Below are 20,338 nucleotides of genomic sequence, written 5' to 3'. Positions count from 1 at the left end.
GTTCCCAGGACTTAGTGGGGAGGTGGAAAGCAGACACATGGCTGCCATCACCTGCCTGTGCTCTTCCACTTGCCTCTGCTGTTGAGTTTTGCTAGCTCTGTCCTTGGGTACAGGAGTGACTTTGCTTTCCTAGTTGGCTCTCACCTGATGCGGCCATCTCTCCCAAAATCCTTTGTAACACAGCTGGGAGGCATGAGCATAAACTGTCATTCTTTCTCTTGTGCAGAGTTTTCCTTTCCTGGTCCCGATGACAGCTCGTGGAGTAAATATGAAGAGACTCTGGCTGAAAGCCACGAGGGCTCTGAAGAAGAGGAAAGCATGGAGGTCCCTAGTACATGTGAGTTAGAAGCGCAGAGCTTCGCCAAGCGCTGTGCAGAGGGGGAGATAGAGGCGGGCTCAGGCTCTTGGCACTTGCTGGGGTTTGCCCGGGGTGAGATCCTGCCTTCGCCATGGTCTCTGCCAGGCTTGCCTCAAGGGTCAGCGTGGGAGCTGGACAGCAGCCGAGGCAGATCGATAGCACATGTGCAGAAGAAGCTGCAGTACATGAGCAGCAGGCTGTAAAAGCAGCTGTGGGCTGGCAAGGGGAAGCAGATCACCTGTACGGTGTCACATCGCTCGGCAAGGTAGCGTGTTTGGTCAGCCTTGAAGTGGAGATGAGCAGGAGCACGTGTAGTGCAGGCAAGCTTCGATGGTGTTGGCAACAAAGTTCTTAAAAGTCTTTTCCACGAATATGTAAAGTATTTTTCACAGCTTTCTCTGTCAGCCAAATGTGAGGCTTCTTGTGGCGCAGCAAAAGGCATGTCCTCATCACCGCCCCATCGCTCCAGGTCCCTGCTCTGAAGCATGGGGACACCATGCTTTGGGAAGCATCCCTTGCTAGGATGTGTTTTTGTCTTCCCAGCCTCATTCTTGGAAGCAGCTCAACTGTTCTGGCTGATGCTTTTCCAGAATCTCAGCCTGATGCAAACAAAGCGGCCTGTTTTCAAGCTGCACGTTTAGATGTCTGGCAAAGTGACAAGCAGGTGAAGAGCCCTGTGATAGGGAGTGCTGAGCAGTCTTCTCTGGGTGCACGAATGCTCGGCACAGCTTTACCTTCTTCTGCTCTGCAGAAACCTGTGGTTTTTTCAGCCCGCTTCTCCACATCCGCAGATCCTCTAGGCTCTTTTCATCCTCCCTTTGCTAGGGTCCTTGGCAGTTGCTTTGAGTTACCGTTTTTACCATGGAAGATCCTTCAGCTCCAGGCCCTGGACATGCCCAGAAAGAAAAGAGGTTTTATTCCCCTTCCCTCATCTTTTTTTTTGGCCTTTATACTAAACCAATGTTTTCAAAGACCTGTTCAGCTTCACCTCCTGCTGAGGAACCCACTTTTTCCCTTTGTCTAGCTATATATAGAGATCTCATTATCATACTGTCTGACCTTTCCCAAGAAGTCTTTATCAATGATCTGGATGAGGGGATCAAGTGCACCCTCAGAAAGTTTGCAGATGACACCAAGCTGGGTGGGAGTGTTGATCTGCTGGAGGGTAGGAAGGCTCTACAGAGGGATCTGGACAGGCTGGATTGAGGGGCTGAGGCCAATTGTATGAGTTTCAACAAGGCCAAGTGCCGAGTCCTGCACTTGGGTCACAACAACCCCGTGCAGCGTGACAGGCTAGGGGAAGAGTGGCTGGAAAGCTGCCTGGCAGAGAAAGACCTGGGGGTGCTGATTGACAGCCAGCTGAATATGAGCCAGCAGTGTGCCCAGGTGGCCAAGAAGGCTGATGGCATCCTGGCCTGTATCAGAAATCATGTGGCCAGCAGGACTAGGGAAGTGATTGTCCCCCTGTACTCGGCACTGGTGAGGCCGCACCTCGAGTACTGTGTTCAGTTTTGGGCCCCTCACTGCAGGAAAGACATTGGGGTGCTGGAGTGTGTCCAGAGAAGGGCAACGAAGCTGGTGAAGGGTCTAGAGCACAAGTCTTAGGAGGAGCGGCTGAGGGAACTGGGGTTGTTCAGCCTGGAGAAAAGGAGGCTGAGGGGAGACCTTATCGCTCTCTACAACTACCTGAAAGGAGGGTGTAGTGAGGTCGGTGCTGGTCTCTTCTGTCAGGTGGCTGGAGATAGGACAAGAGGAAACGGCCTCAAGTTGCGCCAGGGGAGATTTAGATTGGATATTAGGAAAAATTTCTTCACCAAAAGGGCTGTCAAACACTGTAACAGGCTGCCCAGGGAAGGGGTTGAGTCACTATCCCTGGGGGTATATTTAAATAGACGTGTTGATGTGGCGCTCAGGGACATGGTTTAGTGGTGGATCTGGCAGTGTTAGGTTAATGGTTGGACTTGATGATCTTAAGGGCCTTTTCCAACCTCAATGATTCTATGGTTCCAAGTCAAAATACCTCAGCTTTGGTTGTATTCCAGTACTGCTTAGGTAGCTCCTAGAGGGGACTTGCAACCCTGTAGTGCCAGGTACTGTCTTGAGCGTACAAAAGAGACCAACTCTGCCCCAAGAGAATTGCGGTCTAAATACTGAGGCAGTTCTTATCTCAAAGAAATGACATGAATGTCTCTGCTCTGCCAGATGAACAGCAGTGTGATGAGGAAGGTCCTGAAAGCCTTGAGCTTCCTAGCTCATTGGCGGGAAAGTGGGAAGAGGTTTTCTCAAGCCCAGAGGAAGAGGTCAAGCCAAGCAGCAAGAACCGGAGTGGATCGACCCCACAGCAGAGAACTGCAACAGGCAATGGGCTGAGGCGCTCCGCTCGCCGCGGGAGAGACTTGGCCAAGAAGGACGTTCCTGAGGACGCGGCCGCAGTAGAGGGGCCGTACATCTGCTGCGAGTGTGGGGAGAGCTTCCTGGACAAGCAGCTCTTTGCCGCCCATCAGAAAGCGCATGCCAGCGAGGAAGCCTGCACTTCCCTGGAGCACGGAGAAAGCTTCAGGCAGAAATCCAAAACCCCTACGAAAGCCCAAGGGTCCTCCCGCTCCAAACCGTCCAAGCGCCCCGATGGGGAGAAGGGCTCTGGTTTCAAGTACGGCTTTGTCAGGCACCAGGTGAACAACATGGTGGAGAGACCGTATACCTGCTCCCAGTGCAAGGAGAGCTTCAGCCTGGAAGTGAGCCTTATCTTGCACCAGAAGCTCCATACGGGGAAGGGTGATGGCCCGCTGACGTGCACCTACTGCGGGAAAGACTTCCGAGACCTCTCCAAAGCCATCCGCCATCAGCGCATCCACACCGGGGAGAGGCCGTACCAGTGCACCGAGTGTGGGAAGAGCTTCATCCGGCGGGACCACCTGCTCAAGCACTGGCGGGTCCACACCGGGGAGACCCCCTACCAGTGTCCCGTCTGCGGGAAGCACTTCCGCTACAAAGAGTCTCTGAATTGTCACCAGAAAATCCACTCCCGCAACCCCCGGCCCATGGAGGATTCGCAGCACAATCTGGAGTCGGCAACTCAAACCGGCCATTTCTGCGTGAAAAAAGAAACTAAGCAGTAGCGCTGCGGTGGGAGGCCGGGGCAGAAGGGCTCGCAGTTACGATGACGGTCTAGCAGGTGGACGTGCAGCATGATGGGAGGTGAACTTGTATCGCAGCTAATCCATGTGGTCATGCTACAAAGCCCGCTTTGTTGAAGCATCAAAGGAATTCCTCTTAAAAACTCTGATCGGACGGCCTAGGCACCTCTTTGACCCTGCGGGGTTACGTGGGACTTCCATAGCGGCGTAGGCCTTGTACTAGTTGTCCCCTTCGCAGGATTTTGCCTGTAGAGAATAATCCCGAGCGATTCTCTGGGGTCCGTATTTAGCAGGTGTTTCCCCACCTATATTTGTGCATATTCAGGAGTGACAAGCTTTCGCTTTCTTTTTTCCACTCGTTTCACCGCAAGGCTGGAAGCACGAGGGAGGGAGGGAGGGAAGGAAGGTGCCATTCCCAGGCAACCGGCCGCCCACTCCCATTGCGTTGCCGGACCTCGAACGGCAGCCCTGTGCTGCAAGGCCAGGGCTGGGATGAAGGGAAGAGAGTCGAGGCAGAGACGTGGTTAGGGGCACGATGCGGGATCTGTCAAAGGCAAAAAAGCAGAGAGGAGAGAGCGGCAAAGAGCAAGGTGAGAAAAAGTAGGTGCAGGAGGAAAGGACGAGCAGGAGAAGGGGCTGAGGACATTGGAGCAGGAGGAGTCAGGAAGGGCAGTGTGTGGAGGCATGGTCGGGTAACTCACCCGAGGAGGACATGTCTCTGTTCTTTCGAAGGATGTTACTGGCACCAGTCGGGCTGTAGTTTCCCTCTGGCCCAAGGGAATGGAGCCACTGGTCCATCACACAAACTCCTGTCAATGAAGGTGATTTTATTATTATTTTTTAACTGGGTTTGGTCTCACACTCAGGTAAGTCAGACGAGTGAAAGCAACTTCTCCTAACCCCTGTAAAGAGCTGTTTGGTTTTTAGTTAATCTAGAAGTAGTATATTATTATTATTATTATTATATTATTATTATTAATTATTATTATTATTATAATACTACAAGGAAATGTGTGGCACTATATTTCACAGTTGATCTAAAACACTTAAATGTATAACTGACCGGAGTTTTTCAGATGTCTGTGTAAATATTGGTTGACTTCTTGGAGCTAATTAGTGTTGTTCCTGAGGTGGCTATAAGTGGTGTCTCTTCCGCTGTGTATCGTCAGCTGCTGGTTTGTGATTGTGTTTTGTAATAACTTTTGTAAAGTCTGTCAATACAGTGTTTCCATTCTGAAGCCCGTGTCGGGTTGAGTGATGGCAGCCCCAGTCCCCTCGCTGGCCTCTGTGTTCCGTCCTTGCTCGCCCCTCTCCTGCAGTGACGCCTGCAGCACCCTTGCCCGGCGCCCGGCTGTTATTTATTAGCTTTTTCCAGGTAACTTGCACAACTGGAGAACCGCACAAGCCAAGCCGAGCATCTGGGGAGTCAGGTCCGGCAAACAAGGCTGCTCGGCGCGGCTCTGGGGCTGCTGTGGTTGGTGTCCAGCATTTGGGGTTCGTGTTTTTAAGCTTTTTCTCTGCTGCCACTGTGGCTGGAAGCAGATTTCGGTTTTATGCGAGAATAACGTCGCGGCTCTGGGGGCTGTCCTGCACCACGCACAAATAGGGCTGCAGCAATGGCCGAGGAGTTGCTGGCCACGGCCAGGCTCTGCTGTGGGGTAGAGCCGGGACAGTCCTATGCCGGGAGAAGTGTGCAGTTGCAGCACTGCCCTGCGTCTCGGAGCTGGGTTTTCGTGGACTGGCCCTCTGGCACTGACTGCAGCAGGCGAGAAGAGCCCTGGCACGCTCTGCTGAGGGTCCAGCTGCCGACGCTGCGTTCATCTCTTGCCAGACAGGGCGGCCTGGCCCTGCGGCACCCCATGGCATCCTGGCAGAGCTGGAAGGACCTTGGCACGCCGGGCCGGGCTCATTCATGCCTGCTGCCCATCGGAGAGGCAGCCACGGAGCCGGGCCACGCTGGGTTGGTTTGCATTGCCGCTTCCTTGCTCGCAAGTACCCAAGTTCTTTGTACCGGGGGCTGCCAATAAACTGTTACTGCCAGGCCTGGCCCCCATGCAGGGCAGTGCACCGTTTTATCTTGCTGTGCCAGGGCCTCGCGCGTCCTGGGGGGGTGCACTGTCGGCTGGTGGAGCTGAGCCCCGGGGATGTGGGGCTGGCGGGGGGGTTGGGGGGGGTGGGCAGCCTGTGCCCTGTGGTGTCCTAGGAGGGTCCTGCCTTTCCCCAGCAGCGCATCACCCATGCCAGGGTGGGGGTCCCCTCTTCCTGGGGTGTTTGCAGAGGGGATGCTGGCACAGCTCCAGACCGTGTTCCTCCCCAGCCCAGAGGCTGGATCTGGCCCACCTACCACCAGCATCCTGGGCTGCTCCTGGGTCTCTGCACCCAGACCTCGGCTGTCCCTATGTCTCCCCCTCTTCCACTGTCGTCCCCCACCCTGGTGACCTGGCCCGCATCTCTGCAGGGTGGTGGCCATGGCTGCAGCACATAGGTCCCAAGCACCGGCTGGTGGAAGCTCCTATTTCTCCCCCTTTCCCAGCCTGGAGCCAGGTACAGAGCAGCTGACACCCAGCTCCTGCTCCTCTCTGCCGCTGCAAGGAGCTGCCGGCTGTGCCACGGTGCCGCACAGAGGGTGCTGGGGAGGGGGGATGCGTTGTCCTTCCAAGAGCCTTCCCCCCCAGCCCAGCATCCCCCAGGCTCTTCCCTGCTGGATCCTGGCGCAGGGGGACAGTCCCCTCTCCCAGCCCTGCCCATGGTGCAGCCTGTCCCCCCCCCCGGGGGGGGGGCAGCCACCAGACCCCCCCCAGAGCTCTGGCAGGTGCCCAAAGGGTGGTTCTTGGTTCTGGCTTGGGACCAAACATGGGATGCGAACAGGGCAACCCGTGGGGCCCTGTCCGTGGGTCAGAGCCAGCGCAGGGACGTGGCATGCGTGGCCTACAGGTCCCCGGCTTCGCTGCTGGGCTGAGACCAGAGGGGCTGGGGATCCTCAGCCAGCCCAAACCCTGCTGGGTGCCCACAGAGCCAGAAGAAGTGACCCCAGCCAAATTCTGCCCCAATGCCATGCTCCCTGGAGCAACCACGCAGGATGGGGCTGCCCAATGCAGGGAGGGGTGCGGGGACGGAGGTGCTGGGGAGGGAGAGGAGGAGGGAAAAGGACGGCTCGCGGCGGGGCAAAAAGCATCGTGCTGGATCCAGCAGCCCGAACGCAGGGCGGGTGCTGCAGCAGTGGGGCTGAGCACGGCTCCTCATATGAGCACACAGAGACACCATAAATGCACACGTATGTACTGTGATGGTGTATACATATTCTTTTTGTGTGTGTGTATATATATATATACACGCATACATACATGGCCTGCAGCCCAGATCACGGGCACTCACATGACCAGAGCACCAGTGGCCGCATCCTGATCCCTCTCTGGCTGATTGCGATGAAGATCCACTAGTGGGAAATAAACATACACGATAAATACACATAGATCCCTTTCCATATGCACAGCGTGGGTCCCTCCAGCAGCTGGGCTCAGGCACCCCCTCTGCCCAGTATCTGCCCCTGGATCCCAGTTTCCCCAGTTGCACTGGGACATAGAAACCCCGGGCAGTGACACCCGTCCCCATCCCAGAGCTGCTCCCAGTGTCCCCTGTCCCTAATTTGGGTCCCCCACCTGCGGTCACACCCCTGTGCTCCCCTGGGTGCGTGGAGATGGGCGTTGTACCCCCCCCCCAAGTGCGGGTGCTGGTGGGCAGCCTGTGCTCCTCGCCCCGGCATTGCAGTGGTGACGGGATTCGGCCTCGTCCCCGTCTCCCTCGTCCCCTCCCTTTTTCCGCAAAGCAAAGGGTTTCCTGCCCTTCCCTGTGTTCGGTGTCACCGACTTCCCCCCATTGTCACCCCATGCCGGGGGTCCCTGAGGTCAGGAGCGGGAGTGAAGCCGTGTGCCAGGGGGCTGCTGCCACGAATAGGGCCCTGCTGGGGTGGTGTGCCGGGGGGGGGAGGATGGGACTGGGTGGGATGGGATGGGACAGAATGGATGGGAAGGGGTGGGAGGGCGTGGGATGGGATGGGTGGGATGGGAGGGCATGGGACTGGGTGAGGTGGGATGGGATGGGATGGGATGGGAGGGCATGGGACTGGGTGAGGTGGGATGGGGTGGGACGGGATGGGGATGGGACATGACAAGATGGGACAGGACACAACAGGATGGAAGGAGCCAGGATGGGATGGGGATGGGGATGGGGTGGGATGAGATGGGACAGGATGGATGGGATGGGATGGGACATGACAAGACGGGACAGGACACAACAGGATGGAAGGGGCCGGGATGGGGATGGGGTGGGATGAGACGGGATGGGGACGGGGTGGTACCGGGCAGAACAGGACAGAACAGGATGGGACAGGACAGACAGGACAGGACGGGACGAGACAGACCGGGAAGGGACATGAGGGGACGGGATGGGGTGGGCGAGGACGGGAAGGGACGGGAGGGCTCGGGTGCCCCGTGCCGCCCCCGCCGAGCCCGGACAGCCGCCGGTGCGGGGGTGTGTGTGTGTATGTACGTGTCCGTGTGTAGGCTCGTCCCCAGCCGGTGGGGGGGGCCGGTTTCCATGGCGACGCCGCCCTCCGGCCGCCATTTCAGAGGCCCGCGGGGCGCGAGGCCGCAGGGCCGGGGAGGGGGGGGGGGGCGGTCTCGGGGGAGGGGGCGGGCCGCCAGGGGGCGCTCGGCGCAGGCCCCGCCCCCGGCCATGGCGGCGCCCGACGGTGCGGGCCGGGGGTGGGGGGGCGCCCAGTTCCCCAGTTCTCCCGGTCCCCCCCATCAACCCAGTTACCCCTGGGGTTGCCCCAGTTACTCCCAGCCCCTTCCCAGTTGCCCCCAGTCCTTCCCCAGTTTCCCCAGCCCCTCCAGTCACCCCAGTCTCTGCCCAGTTCTCCGCAGTCTTTGGCCAGTTCCCCCCAGTCTCTCCCCAGTCACCCCAGTCCCCCTCCAGTTCCCCCAGTCTTTCCCCAGTTCCCCCCAGTCGCCCCAGCCACTCCCCAGTTCCACCCAGTCCTCCCCCAGTTGCCCATGACCCAGTGTTCCTCCCAGTCCCCCCCCAGTCCCCAAGTCCCCCCCGTCTTTCCCCAGTTCCCCCAGTCTCTGCCCAGTTCTCCCCAGTCCCCTCCCAGTTCCCCCAGTCCCCCTCCAGTTCCCCCCAGTCTCTGCCCAGTTCCCCCAGTCACCCCAATGCCCCTCCAGTCCCCCTCCAGTTCCCCCCAGACTCTCCCCAGTCCCCCTCCAGTTCCGCCCAGTCACCCCAGTCTTTCCTCGGTTCCCCCAGTCCCCCTCCAGTTCCCCCCAATCTCTCCCCAGTCCCCCTCCAGTTCCCCCCAGTCACCCCAATCTCTCCCCAGTCCCCCTCCAGTTCCCCCCAGTCACCCCAGTCTTTCCCCAGTCCCCCTCCAGTTCCCCCCAGTCACCCCAGTCTTTCCCCAGTTACCCCTGCGCCCCTCCAGTTCCCCCCAGTCCACCTCTAGTCCCCCTCCAGTTCCCCCCAGTCTTTCCCCAGTTCCCCCAGTCCCCCCCCATTCCGCCTCCAGTACCCCCACTTCCCCCCATCAGCCCAGTTACCCCTGGGGCTGCCCCAGTTACTCCCAGCCCCTTCCCGGTTGCTGCCAGCACCTCCCCCGTTGCCCCCAGTCCTTCCCCAGTCTCCCCAGTCCCCCTCCAGTCCCCCCAGTCTCTCCCCAGTTCCCGCGCGGGGGTGCTCCCGGCCACCCACCCCCACACCCACCCCCCAGGGCCGCCCCGCTCCGTTCCCCCGGTGGCGGGGCCGGGCCGGGGAAGGGGGTGGGGGGGGGGCCCCGACGGTGCGCGGCGGCGGCGGCGGTGATGCCGTCGGTGCGACAGGGGGCGCTGCGGTATCGGCGGGCGCCCCGCTCCGCCCCGCCCGGCGCGGCCCCCGGCGCGGCCCCGCTCGGCGGCGGCGCTCCGCCCGCCCCCTGCCGGCTCGGCGGGGCAGCGGCGGGGCCGGAGCGCCCAAACGCGAGAGCGGCGGAGCCGGGACCCGGAGCCGCGCTCGGTCTCACGCCGCCGCCGCCGCCGCCCCTCCCCTTCCCCCCCCCTTCCCTCCCCCCCCCCCCCACGCCTAACCCCCGGTCGGGTCGGGTCGGGCCGTGCCGCGCCCCGCCCCGCCGCGCCGCCCCGCCGCGCCCCCGCCCCGCCGCCGCCGCCGCCGCCGCCGCCGCCGCCGCCGCCCCGCCGCCGCCGCGCCGCGCCGCCCCGGGCCCAGCCCGATGCCCGGCGGCGGGCGGAGGTGAAGGAGCGAACGGGCGCTGGATCCTCCCGGTCGCGGCCCCCGGGGCCCCGGGCAGGGAACAAAGGGCCATGGCCGAGGGGGCTCCCGCTCAGGTAAGGGCGCCCGCCCGCCGCCGCGCCCCGGCCCGCTCCCCGGCCCGGCCCGGCCCGGCCCGGTCCGCCGCCGTTTTAGCCCGGCCGGCCCGCGGGCCGCACGTCGGGGCGGGCCGCGCCGTCGGGGCCGCGGCGGGAGGCGGCGAGGCGGGCGGCGGGGCGGGAGTCGGGGCGAGGCGGGGGGGGGGGGAGGAAGAACCGGCGGGGGCTGTCAGAGCACGGGGCCGCGGCCGCCCCCCCGGGGGGACGGGCAGCCCCGGGTGGCGGGGAAAGGGAGAGGGGGGGGGGGGGGCGGCGGCGCGCCCGGGCCGGGCCGGGCCTCCGCGGCCGGCGGCGCCCGAGCTGCCGTCGGGGCCCGGGCCTGCCCGTCCCGCCGACGCGCAACGCGCCCCCCCCACGCCGCCTCTTCCCGGCCCCGGCGGGTCGGGGAGCACCCCCACCGCCCCGTGACAGATCCGCCCCCCCCACCGGTGACAGGCAGCCCCCCCGGCCCGTGTCACCTCCCGGTCCCCATGGCGACGGAGCACCCTTGCCCTGACAGTTACCGTCACCCCCCCCCCCCCCGGGGTGTCCCCCGCGCTCGGCTGTCCCGTGTCACACACAGCCCCCCCCAGCGTCACCTCCCGTCCCCGTCGTGTCGGGGTGCCCCCCCCCCCAAAAAAAAAACCCACATCCCACTAGACCCGCTCTAAGCGGCTTAGCGGGGTCAGCACCCTGCGGGGACACGGGGACGTCCGTCCCCGCCACCCTGGGGAGCGCCGGGGGCTGCGGCAGCCTCCCCCCACCCCCCCACCGGGGTCCCTATCGATGTGGGGTGGGGGGAGGCGTCCCGTTTCCCCCCGCGCTCTTCCCCGCCGTGACCCCCCGTACCCCTCTGCCCGCAGGCGCCGGAGCCGGTGCTGCAGCCGCGCTGCCCCTCGCCCCTCCGGCCGGCGGCCGGTGCCGAGCGTACCTCGGAGCGGGAGACGCAGACGGCCGAGCTGTCCCTGACGGTGGTGGCGGCCGTGCAGGCGGTGGAGAGGAAGGTGGACTCTCATTCCACCCGCCTGCTCGACCTGGAGGGTCGGACGGGGATGGCGGAGAAGAAGCTGATCGACTGCGAGAAGACGGCAACGGAGCTGGGGAACCAGCTGGAGAGCAAGTGCGCGGCGCTGGGCACCCTCATCCAGGAGTACGGGCTGCTCCAGCGGCGCCTGGAGAACATGGAGAACCTGCTGAAGAACAGGAATTTCTGGATCCTGCGGCTGCCCCCGGGCAGGAAGGGGGAAGTCCCCAAGGTAACGGTGTCTTGGGGTGCAGGAGTCCGGATCTGCACCCGAAAAGCTCCCAAAACGCTCATGGAGGGCAGGACGGGGGGCGGGGAGATGTGGTGGGTGAGCGGGCAGAGCCCCGACGCAGGTGAGTGGCTCCCTGTCGGGACCTGGAGGCAGCAGAGCTGCCTCTTACAGCTTCCCGGCGTCTCCCCGGCTGGGACCCCCTTGCGGTGGGAGATGGGTCCGAGGGGAACGTCCCTCGTGCTCAGGCCGGAGGTTTTGGTTCTTCTTCACCGTGCTGCGCAGCCCGGGAGTGATTGACTTTTTTTTTTCTTTTTTTTTTTTTTTTTGAGAGAGAGAAACCCTGCAGATTTGGTGGTTCTGGATTTTTTAACCACCATTTCTTTTACAACCCTGGCGCTGCGGTGGGGGTCTCCCGGGCCGGGGAAGGAGCTGCTGCTGTGGGGAAGGGGGAACCTCTGGGATTTGGGGGAAGGCGGACGAGCTCCTCGCGCTCACGGTTGGGCTTTGCCGAGCATCAGAAGGAGCCCACTGTCAACATTAAGTTCCTAACTTCCATTTCACGACCCTCTCGCTAAAGGAAAGTTTGCAGACGGGACCATGTGGGACATCACAAAGTGAACGTCGCCGGAGAGAGCGGAGGGGGTCTGGAAAAAGGGGGTTCAGGCCCCAACACCCTGTTAGTGCAGTCGATGAGCAGAAGCCAAGCACTGCATTTCCCTCTGAAGAGCTCTATCCAAACGCAGCACAGCTTGCGCATCCTGAATTTATCCTCAGAAATTATTACTCGGCAAACAGGCTTGAAAGCTGCAGTCTGCTCCCGGCCAATTTGCACACAATAACTAATGATAACTGGGAGCCCTTCAGGCCCGGGTAGAGTTTTCCCTCGAGTTCTGGGGTAATTGAATCTGGGGTTTTACGTCAGCTCATCAATAGAGATGAGGTCCAGCCCCAGCGCCCGATTTTTATCTCCTTTATGTTCCCTCCAGGTGGGCGCAAGCCTGGTCACCTCTGGAGAGTCGTCCCTGCCAGTGCGGGGACTGAGAGGAGGAGGTCGGTGTCGTTTGGGGAAATCACGGTCTGAGTTCACCACTGGCAACTGGCCGTTTGGCCGAGACCTTTAATCTCCTAGAAATGCTTGTCCAGGAGTTGTTCTAAATATAAAAACCAACTTGTTGATGGCCATGAAGTAGCCGAAGCCTGGCTGTGTCCAAGGAGGAGCGAGCTGCTTGCGCTGCCGGCCGGAGATAACGCGCTGGGCTCTTGGGGAGCGAGACGGCCGCTTGAACCTGTGCTGCTTGTGATTGCAGGTGCCGGTGACGTTTGATGACGTGTCCGTCTATTTCAATGACAAGGAATGGGAGAAGCTGGAGGAGTGGCAGAAGGAGCTGTACAAGAACGTGATGAAGGGGAACTATGAGTCGCTGATCTCCCTGGGTAAATATGGGGTGTCCTCGCCTTGGTGAAGGCAGGCTCTCCGGGGCTCCTGGCTGTGCACAGGCTTGGGCACCTTCCGACTCCTCCTTGGGGATGCCCTCGGATCCCCTTGAGACCCAAATGTCCCATTTTAAAAGGAGACTTGAAACCACAGGAGGATGTTTCTAGTCCTGGTTGGGGCGTCCCTCTAGCAATGCCCAGGTTCATTCCCAGCTCGGGCTGAGATGCTGTCCCGGCTGGGTGGGGGACGCCCCCGGGCAGGTGGGCTGGAGACCTCCTGGGGCCCCGTCCAGCCAGAGTTACTCAGTGGAAAAACCAGCACCTTCCCCATGGCTTTTGGAAGGGCTTCTCTTCATCTTCTGGGTCTGTGGTGGGTACCAGCCCACGGGCCCCTTTAGAGGAAGCTTTTGCGGGGGGAAAAACTGTCTGATGCGGTCTTAGCTATGCTCCTTTGGGGCATTTCCTACTGAAGCTGCAGGAGAAATCCCGGCTCTGCTGGGGCCAGAGGTGAAATGCTTTTGGTTTCTGGAGAGCCAGGGATTTGCCTGAGAAGTTCTAAAAACCCTCCAGAAAAACACACAGGTCGAGTTTCTTCTCAAAGTTGGTTCCTCTGTGTATGGCACCTCAGCTCCTGTCTCCCTGAATCCCTTCTGCCCATCCGGGGAGGCTGGCCAGCCTGCAGCACTGGGCTTTTCTGCCTGCAGGCCCTTTATGGATGTTCCCAAGTGTCTTCATGTGTCCCCCTGGGTGCTGGGAAGAGGTGGAAGTCGATACCAGGATTCCCTGTGCAGTAATCCCTCTCTCCATCCCTCTGTCTCTCAACAGACTATGCAATTTCCAAACCTGGTGTTTTGTCTCAGATCGAGCAAGGAGAGGAATCGCGGGTCAGGAACGAGCAGGACTTGGAGGAGAGCGAGATCATTACCGATGCCACCGCAGGTGAGACGGCAGCTTAGCGCGAGGGGAGCCGTAGGTTGCGTTCAGAGGAGCTGCTCCCCCCGAGGCTAAGTGTTGCCGAGAGCTGTGCCTGAGGAGGTTATCAGGAGGAGCCTTGCATACGAGCAGGAAAGGTTTGGCTGATTAGAGATTTGATGTCCAGGTACAGCTCAACATATAAACCAGGGCAAGTGGAGCCCGGAGAGTTGGGCACTAGGAGCCGTCAGCAAGGGAAGGATCTGCAACCGGCCCAGGTCCTCAGAGAGCCAGTGTGCCCGGCAAGAAAGGAGAATCGGGTCCCGTTGGGAAAATCCGTCCACCCAAAAAATCCTCTCCACCCTCTCAGCTTGTGTGGATGGTGCCTGGGTTTATCCTTGGAGCATCATCCTTCCAGGGCAGGGAAGCCTGGGATCCGTGCAGGGATCTGGGGTGCTGAGGGGTTTCTCCAAGGGCAGGGCTGGGAGCGAGGCACCAGGGACCCCGAGTCCTGGAGCGACTTCTGCTCTGAGATAAGGGGGGCTGATAAGGAGATAACGAGGTGTCCCAGAAGAGATGGTGTCAGCTCTGCTGCTGGTCTCTGGCCCTGGGCCGTGGACACGGGGTCGCTCCAACCCCCTGCCTGTGCTCTTGGTCACGAGGCTCTTGAAGTTAAATTGAGGCCAGTGGGAAGAGAAAAATCATCTTCTGCCCACAGGGAGCTGCCTGCCCAGCGCTGCGGCTGGGGGTTGTGGGGTGGCAGAGGGGTGCTGAGCTGCAGGCACCGAGTCCTCGGGCCGGGCAGAGCAAGTCCCCTGTGCCTGTGGAGGATCCCAGGTGAGAGGCAGGAGCGTGGCAGGGATGGCTGAAGGGTAGGGGCTGAAGCGAGAGCAGAAGTGGCCGAGCAAATGAAACCCCTCTGCAGGATCAGCAGCCAGAGCCAGCCCGCGGGGAGCCGGTGGGGATTGTTGCGAGCGGTTTCTTCGTCCTGGCTCCTGGGAATGATGGCGGGCGGGAATCTCTCTTTGCTGCAGCTGGCATAAGGGTTGTGATCAAAACAGAGGAGCTCCTTCCTGAAGACAGCCCCGAAAACCCTGAGCTGCACGGGATGTCAGGGCAGTCGGAGGGGAGCTTCCAGAGTCCGGACGAGGAGGCAGCCTGCGAGAGCCCTTACGGCTCCGTCTCCCCTCCGAGGGACCTCCCGGGAACCAGCCTGGGTGACTCGTCCGAATACGTAGCTGACTTTAACGAGATCCAGAGAGTCATCGTTCACCACGGGAGCTGCACAGGTGAGACGCTCAGCATGTGGCTCCACAGCACGCGGCATGTCGTGGGGACAGGAGGCCCAGGAGGGGCTGTGGTGGGTGAGGCAAAGGTGGGGAACGGGTTGGACCAAAAAGAAGGGTTAAATCCCCCCCGAATTGGCACCAGAAGGCAAGTTTCTGGCTGCTGCAACCTCAAGAGCAGCTGTGGTCAGACCTCAGGCTGGGAGGAGGAGGCAGCGCACGCGCGGCGGACGTCAGAGCGTGCTCTCTGAGGGTACCTGACCTGCTCCAGAGCGGAGTGAGCAGCGGCTCAGTCCTCTGCGGGTGGGAAAAGCCCTCGTTACACACAGAGACCAGGGGCAGACATGTCTTAGGTAGCGTTTTATGAGAGCCCTAGTGAGCCCTCACTGCCAAAATCCTGCTGTTGCAAGAGGGCAGGACGTCAGTTGAGGACTCCTGCCCTGGTGTTTGTCGTGCGGAGGAATGGTGTAAGCTGCTCGGACGCTTATGCATCAGAGACTGCTGGAGGAACGTGTGGGGTCCTGCACATCGACCACCGCGGGGGTCCCTTAGGGCAGGTCTGGAGGACAAGGAGGAGGGTGGCCGGAGGTCTGTGGTGTGCGAGCTACCGGGAGGGAAGGGGAAGGGTGAGGTTATTTAGTGATGAGATGAGAAGATGGCACTGGGCGCTTGAAGTGTAGACGTCTGCCAGTCGGTTGGTGGATACGGGCCAGGTCCTACAGATGTGCTTAGAGGGTGGACGTGGGAAAGCAGGGAGATGGGCTGTTGGGAACGGTGGGTTCCCTGCCTTCTGACAGCTTCACGATGGTGTAACACAAACCAAGAAAGATAAGAGTTGGGCTCTTGAGGTCCTCCTCAACTCCCATCTCGTGGATCCTGTGGTCTCCTCACAGTTTTCTAAAGGAAACCAGCCAAGCCACCAATGGGGCTGGAGCCGATCCTTGTCTGAGAGCCGGCACCTCTGCCAACGCGCCGGGCCCCGGCTGGTGGGGCTGGGCGGGAGCTGCAGCAGCGCTCTGAGAAGGGTGCGGGTGCCAGTGGCCAGCACTCGAGCAGCGGTAGCCCTCATGTCCGTACAGGGGAATCTCCTTGCTGCGAGGAGGTGGGAAGGAGGACCTGGGAATGCGGGTTTTCCCCACTGACCCCTCCGTCGGAGGGGAGAGGGCCGTGGCTTTGATACATCCCCCTCCCGTCGGCTGCCCCTTCTTGGGAAAGCGTGGCTGCTCTTCCTAGAAAAGTACATACGCCTGGCTCAAAGTCCAGCGTGGGGTGACGTGCGAGGGATCCAATGTGGGCCTTTCCTCGGGGCGCGCTGGCTGCGCGTCCTGCTGCGCACGTTGCCGGTAGGGCCGGTCTCGCCAAACGAAAACACCAGGTCACCTCTGGCGTCGGTGGCACAAGGCGGGGGGAAGCCTGACGTGCGGCCATCCATCCCACCGCTGTTTGCCTCTGGGAAGGAGAGGGGTCTCTCCCCATGCCCCGTCGTGGCGAGGCTGAAGAGAAGGGATGGTCCCAGGCTGGGCATGTCGTCTCGGGAGCGGAGCTGGAGGCCGGCAGCCCTCTGCTGTGTTTCCGTCAAGCAGTGCCGTGCCGGGTGTGGGAAGCGTTGCTGTAGCCCGGCGAAACGGCAGCAGATGGAGCTGCTCTGAAATCGTTCGGCTGCCCGAGTCCTCGCAAATCGATGGCACTTCTATCCCCTGTCTCTTAGCATCGTGAATTGCAAAACCTTTTGACGGGGCAGGCCTCGCCGCACCCTCTGAAGGAAGGAGCCTGTCCGGGAGGCAGTTTGTCTGTCCTCCACGTCGGGGGCTGCGCCGGCTCGCCTTGCCACCGTGAGAGGACGTGCCCCGTCCCAAGGTGCAGGGCTCCGGGCTGCAGCTGGCTCGCGTCTGGGTGGTCGGGCAGAGCAGGCAGGCAGGTGCAAACAGCCGCAGAAGCCCGTGCAGATGTTTCTGTAGCAACCCCCAGGTGTATAAAAGGCCACCCCGTCCCACCCGATGACCCTAACGCTGTTCCCGTTTTCCCTCTCAGAGGACGGGATCGTGATCAAGACGGAGGAGGAGGAGGAGGAGGACGACCCCGACACCCTGGAGCCGTGCGCCATGTTCTCGGGCAGGACCGAGCCACCGGCGTTCCCCAGCCACGAGGCCGGGCTGGGCTGCGAGGCACAGTGCAGCTCCAAAACGCAGCCCAGGAGCCTGGCGGCCGCCCGCGTGGGGAAGCCCCCCGCCTGCGAGAGGGACTCCGGGGAGATGAAGCCGGCCATCGCCCAGCAGCGGAACCGGACGAGGGAGAGACCCTACATCTGCCCCGAGTGCGGGAAGAGCTTCATGCTCAAGATCAACTTCATGATCCACCAGCGCAACCACCTCAAGGAAGGGCCCTACGAGTGCCACGACTGCGACCTCAGCTTCCGCAACAAGCAGCAATTCCTGCTGCACCAGCGCAGCCACACGCGCCGGGGCGTGGGGGTCCCCCGGCGCCCCGAGCACGGCCTCAAGCCCCAGCCGCGGCCCCCGCCTCCGGGGAAGCCCTACAAGTGCTCCGAGTGCGAGAGCAGCTTCAGCCACAAGTCGAGCCTCAGCAAACACCAGATCACCCACGTCGGGGAGCGGCCCTTCACCTGCGGCGAGTGCCGGCGGAGCTTCCGCTTGCAGATCAGCCTCATCATGCACCAGAGGATCCACGCCGGCAAGAGCGAGATGGCTTTCCTCTGCCCCCAGTGCGGGAAGAACTTCACCCGGCCCTCCCACCTCCTGCGGCACCAGCGGACTCACACCGGCGAGCGGCCCTACCAGTGCAGCCAGTGCGAGAAGACCTTCAGCGAGAAGTCCAAGCTCACCAACCATTACCGCATCCACACCCGGGAGCGCCCGCACGCCTGCGCCGTCTGCGGGAAGGGTTTCATCCGCAAGCACCATCTCCTGGAGCACCAACGCATCCACACGGGCGAGCGGCCCTACCACTGCACCGAGTGCGGCAAGAACTTCACCCAGAAGCATCACCTCCTGGAGCACCAGCGGGCGCACACCGGCGAGCGGCCCTACCCCTGCACCGAGTGCACCAAGTGCTTCCGCTACAAGCAGTCCCTCAAGTACCACCTGAGGACGCACATGGGAGAGTGAGGGGCTGCCGACGGCTTCCTCTCCCTCCCCTCTCTCCCTCCGGCCCTCCTCCTCCTCCTCCTCTTCCTCCTCCGCTCATCTCTCCCACCCTCCCTCTGTCTCCGTCCCCCCCCACCCCCACCCCCGGCTCAGGGCATGGACATCAAGGAAGCTTTGTGTGGTAGCGCCACTGGTCTGGTGGAGACGGCTAGGCTGATTGGAAATAAATTAATTAATTAAAGCAAGCAACGCGCGGCAAAATTAAAAGATTATATATATATAAAATTAACAGAAGCAGCTGATTTAGGGGAAATCCTCACCATCAGAAAAAAGCAAACAAACCAACGACAAAAGAAACCTGTACAGGGTGTTTTGCCGGAGTAGGACTCTTAACTGCTTTTTAAATCTACTGTTTGGTTTTTTTAATAAATGTGGAGGAACTTTTTATTTGATAAGCAAACTTAGGATCACCAAGATTTTTTTTTTTTATTATTTTTTTGATTTTTTTTTTTTTTTTTTTTTTTTTTTTTTTTTAATGCTCTGTAGGCTGATTCTGGCACAGTCACTTTTGTCCAGGAGCTCTGCAGAGGCGCTGCCTCGTCCCAGCTTTCCAGGCTGGACGCGACAGCCACTCGGCAGCGTGTGGTGACCAGGAGCTCCCGGCCAGGGGGAGGTGAGTAATAAATAGATTCAGATGACGAGGAAGTTCTCCGTGTGTCTAGATTTGAAGCGCTGATAGGTGCCTGCCCGGCTCTCGGGGCTGTGATGCACTCCTGAATTATACAATAGAATAAAATACTAGTTGCAGTAAAAGAACCTTTTTCTGGTAGGACCCCATCAGCAAGGCTCCTCCAAACACTCATTTCTAGCACTTAATCCTTCCGCAGCAGCAGACACCTCTCCGGCGAGCGGCGACCCCGGGTGCCCGGCCCTCCCGCCGCCACGAGAGCTGCACCGAAGGCATTGCCGGCCGGCGCGAGACGCGGGAGCGGTTTGTAGATGTGGGTCTTGCCGCGGGGTGCCGTGGGGTCACCATGTACCTGTGCACAAGACCTTGACCTGTTTAACTGCTCTTCTGCTCTCTTGGAAACACGCTGCGGCAAGTGGGCCACCCTCGCCCTTGCCCTTGCTGGTGGCATCGACCACACGCTCCCCAGCGGCGGGAGCAGCAGGACTCCTGCCCCAGACAGAGGAGCGGGTCCTGGGCCGGCTTCCAAGAAAAGCCCCGGCAATCTCGGGGCTGCCTGCAGGAGACCTCCCGGCTCCCAGGCACCCGGTGCCAGGGTCCCCCGCCACGTGGCTGTGGCTGCAGTCGCGGCGGGTGGGACACGAGCCAGTCTCCTGGCTGTTGGTTTGAGCTCCCGCCTCCAGCGGCTCGGTTCTTCGCAGTCCCGGCTCATCCCTCGTCGCAGCTCCCGTGGTTGGGCTGCGGCTGGGTGAGATGCACCCAAAGGGCCGGGCGGCGGCCGCAGCGGTGACGCCAGCTTCCCGGTGCGCGCCAGGCTTCTGGCCGACGGGTGCCGTGGGGAAGGCGGTGTGGGATCTCTTGTTGGACAGTGGCATCAATAAACAGAGCGATGATGGGATAAAGTTGTCGGAACCTCTTAATGTCTTTGCAGAACCAAAGTCCTCGCTCCAGCACTTCCCGTGTGTATGAACCCCTCCTAAATTTGTAATTTACAGCCTCTTCCATGCTAGAAAGCGCCCGAGGGCAGCGCAGCCACGTGGAGCTGCCGAGAGCTGCTGGCTGGTCACCACCGTGGAGAGAAGCAATTTTGGGGCTGCCAGGGCAGGCTGCAGCCGAGGTTTCTGTGTTCCTGCTGCTGGGGTGGTGCCTGAAACTCCCTGGGAGCAGTTTGGGGTCCCAGGTCCCAGCATGCAGTCTGACATGGGTTAAACATGCCGTGACGGTCAGGAGGGCCTGGCTGCAGCCCCTTGCCCGGCTGGCTGCCTCGTGCCCCTCAGCAGCCTCCCCGCATCCCCCTCATCAGGGCTAAATGCAATTAGAGGGAATAAAGAAATGAAGAGCAGAACCGACTCTGGCTCTCAGCAGCTCGTGTTCATCATGCTGGCAGTGCCATGAACCCAGCAACGTCCTTTTTTTCTTCCTAAAAATGGATGGATTCAGCTCTTTTTTTTTTGGCAAAGCAGCCACTTAGGTGCCCCTACTAGCAAAGGGAGCCCGGCTGCCCCGCCGCAGTGCCGGGACCTGCCCGGGGAGCCTTGCGGACCGGCAGCTCCTTCCTCGCCTCGGCATGGACAGGCTGGCAGCACCCACGCTCCGCTTGGTGTCACCGCACCCCATGCAGCGACCGCTCCCCCGCTTCTGCTGCTCCTCGCCGGCCGTGCATGCATGTAAAGGCGGCAGTTGCCGGACGCTGCTGGGATTTAACCACATCCAGGTGACCTTCAGCGGCTCGAATGTCAACAACCTGTCTGCAGCTGCAGCTCCC

General features: G+C 61.1%; 1 protein-coding gene across 1 annotated transcript in view; it reads left to right on the top strand.

Annotated features, from left to right (window-relative positions):
* The window catches only part of LOC126037972 (uncharacterized), a 40,329-nt gene extending 21,975 nt beyond the window's left edge, over nt 1-18,354 (top strand). Inside the window, exons 22-31 of the mRNA XM_049798950.1 lie at nt 227-337; nt 2,561-3,473; nt 5,327-5,455; nt 6,029-6,107; nt 9,720-9,872; nt 10,757-11,149; nt 12,457-12,583; nt 13,409-13,522; nt 14,530-14,784; nt 16,813-18,354. Of these exons, the coding sequence (XP_049654907.1) occupies nt 227-337; nt 2,561-3,473; nt 5,327-5,455; nt 6,029-6,107; nt 9,720-9,872; nt 10,757-11,149; nt 12,457-12,583; nt 13,409-13,522; nt 14,530-14,784; nt 16,813-17,906 (3,368 nt within the window). The 3' untranslated portion in view covers nt 17,907-18,354. The remainder of the gene's footprint in view (nt 1-226; nt 338-2,560; nt 3,474-5,326; nt 5,456-6,028; nt 6,108-9,719; nt 9,873-10,756; nt 11,150-12,456; nt 12,584-13,408; nt 13,523-14,529; nt 14,785-16,812) is intronic.
* The last annotated feature ends 1,984 nt before the right edge of the window (nt 18,355-20,338 follow it).

This window comes from Accipiter gentilis, chromosome 4, assembly GCF_929443795.1.
Source record: "Accipiter gentilis chromosome 4, bAccGen1.1, whole genome shotgun sequence".
NCBI classification, from domain to species: Eukaryota; Metazoa; Chordata; class Aves; order Accipitriformes; family Accipitridae; genus Astur; species Astur gentilis.
The sequence above is the reverse complement of the archived record's forward strand: the minus strand, read 5'-3'. Positions and strand labels throughout refer to the sequence as shown.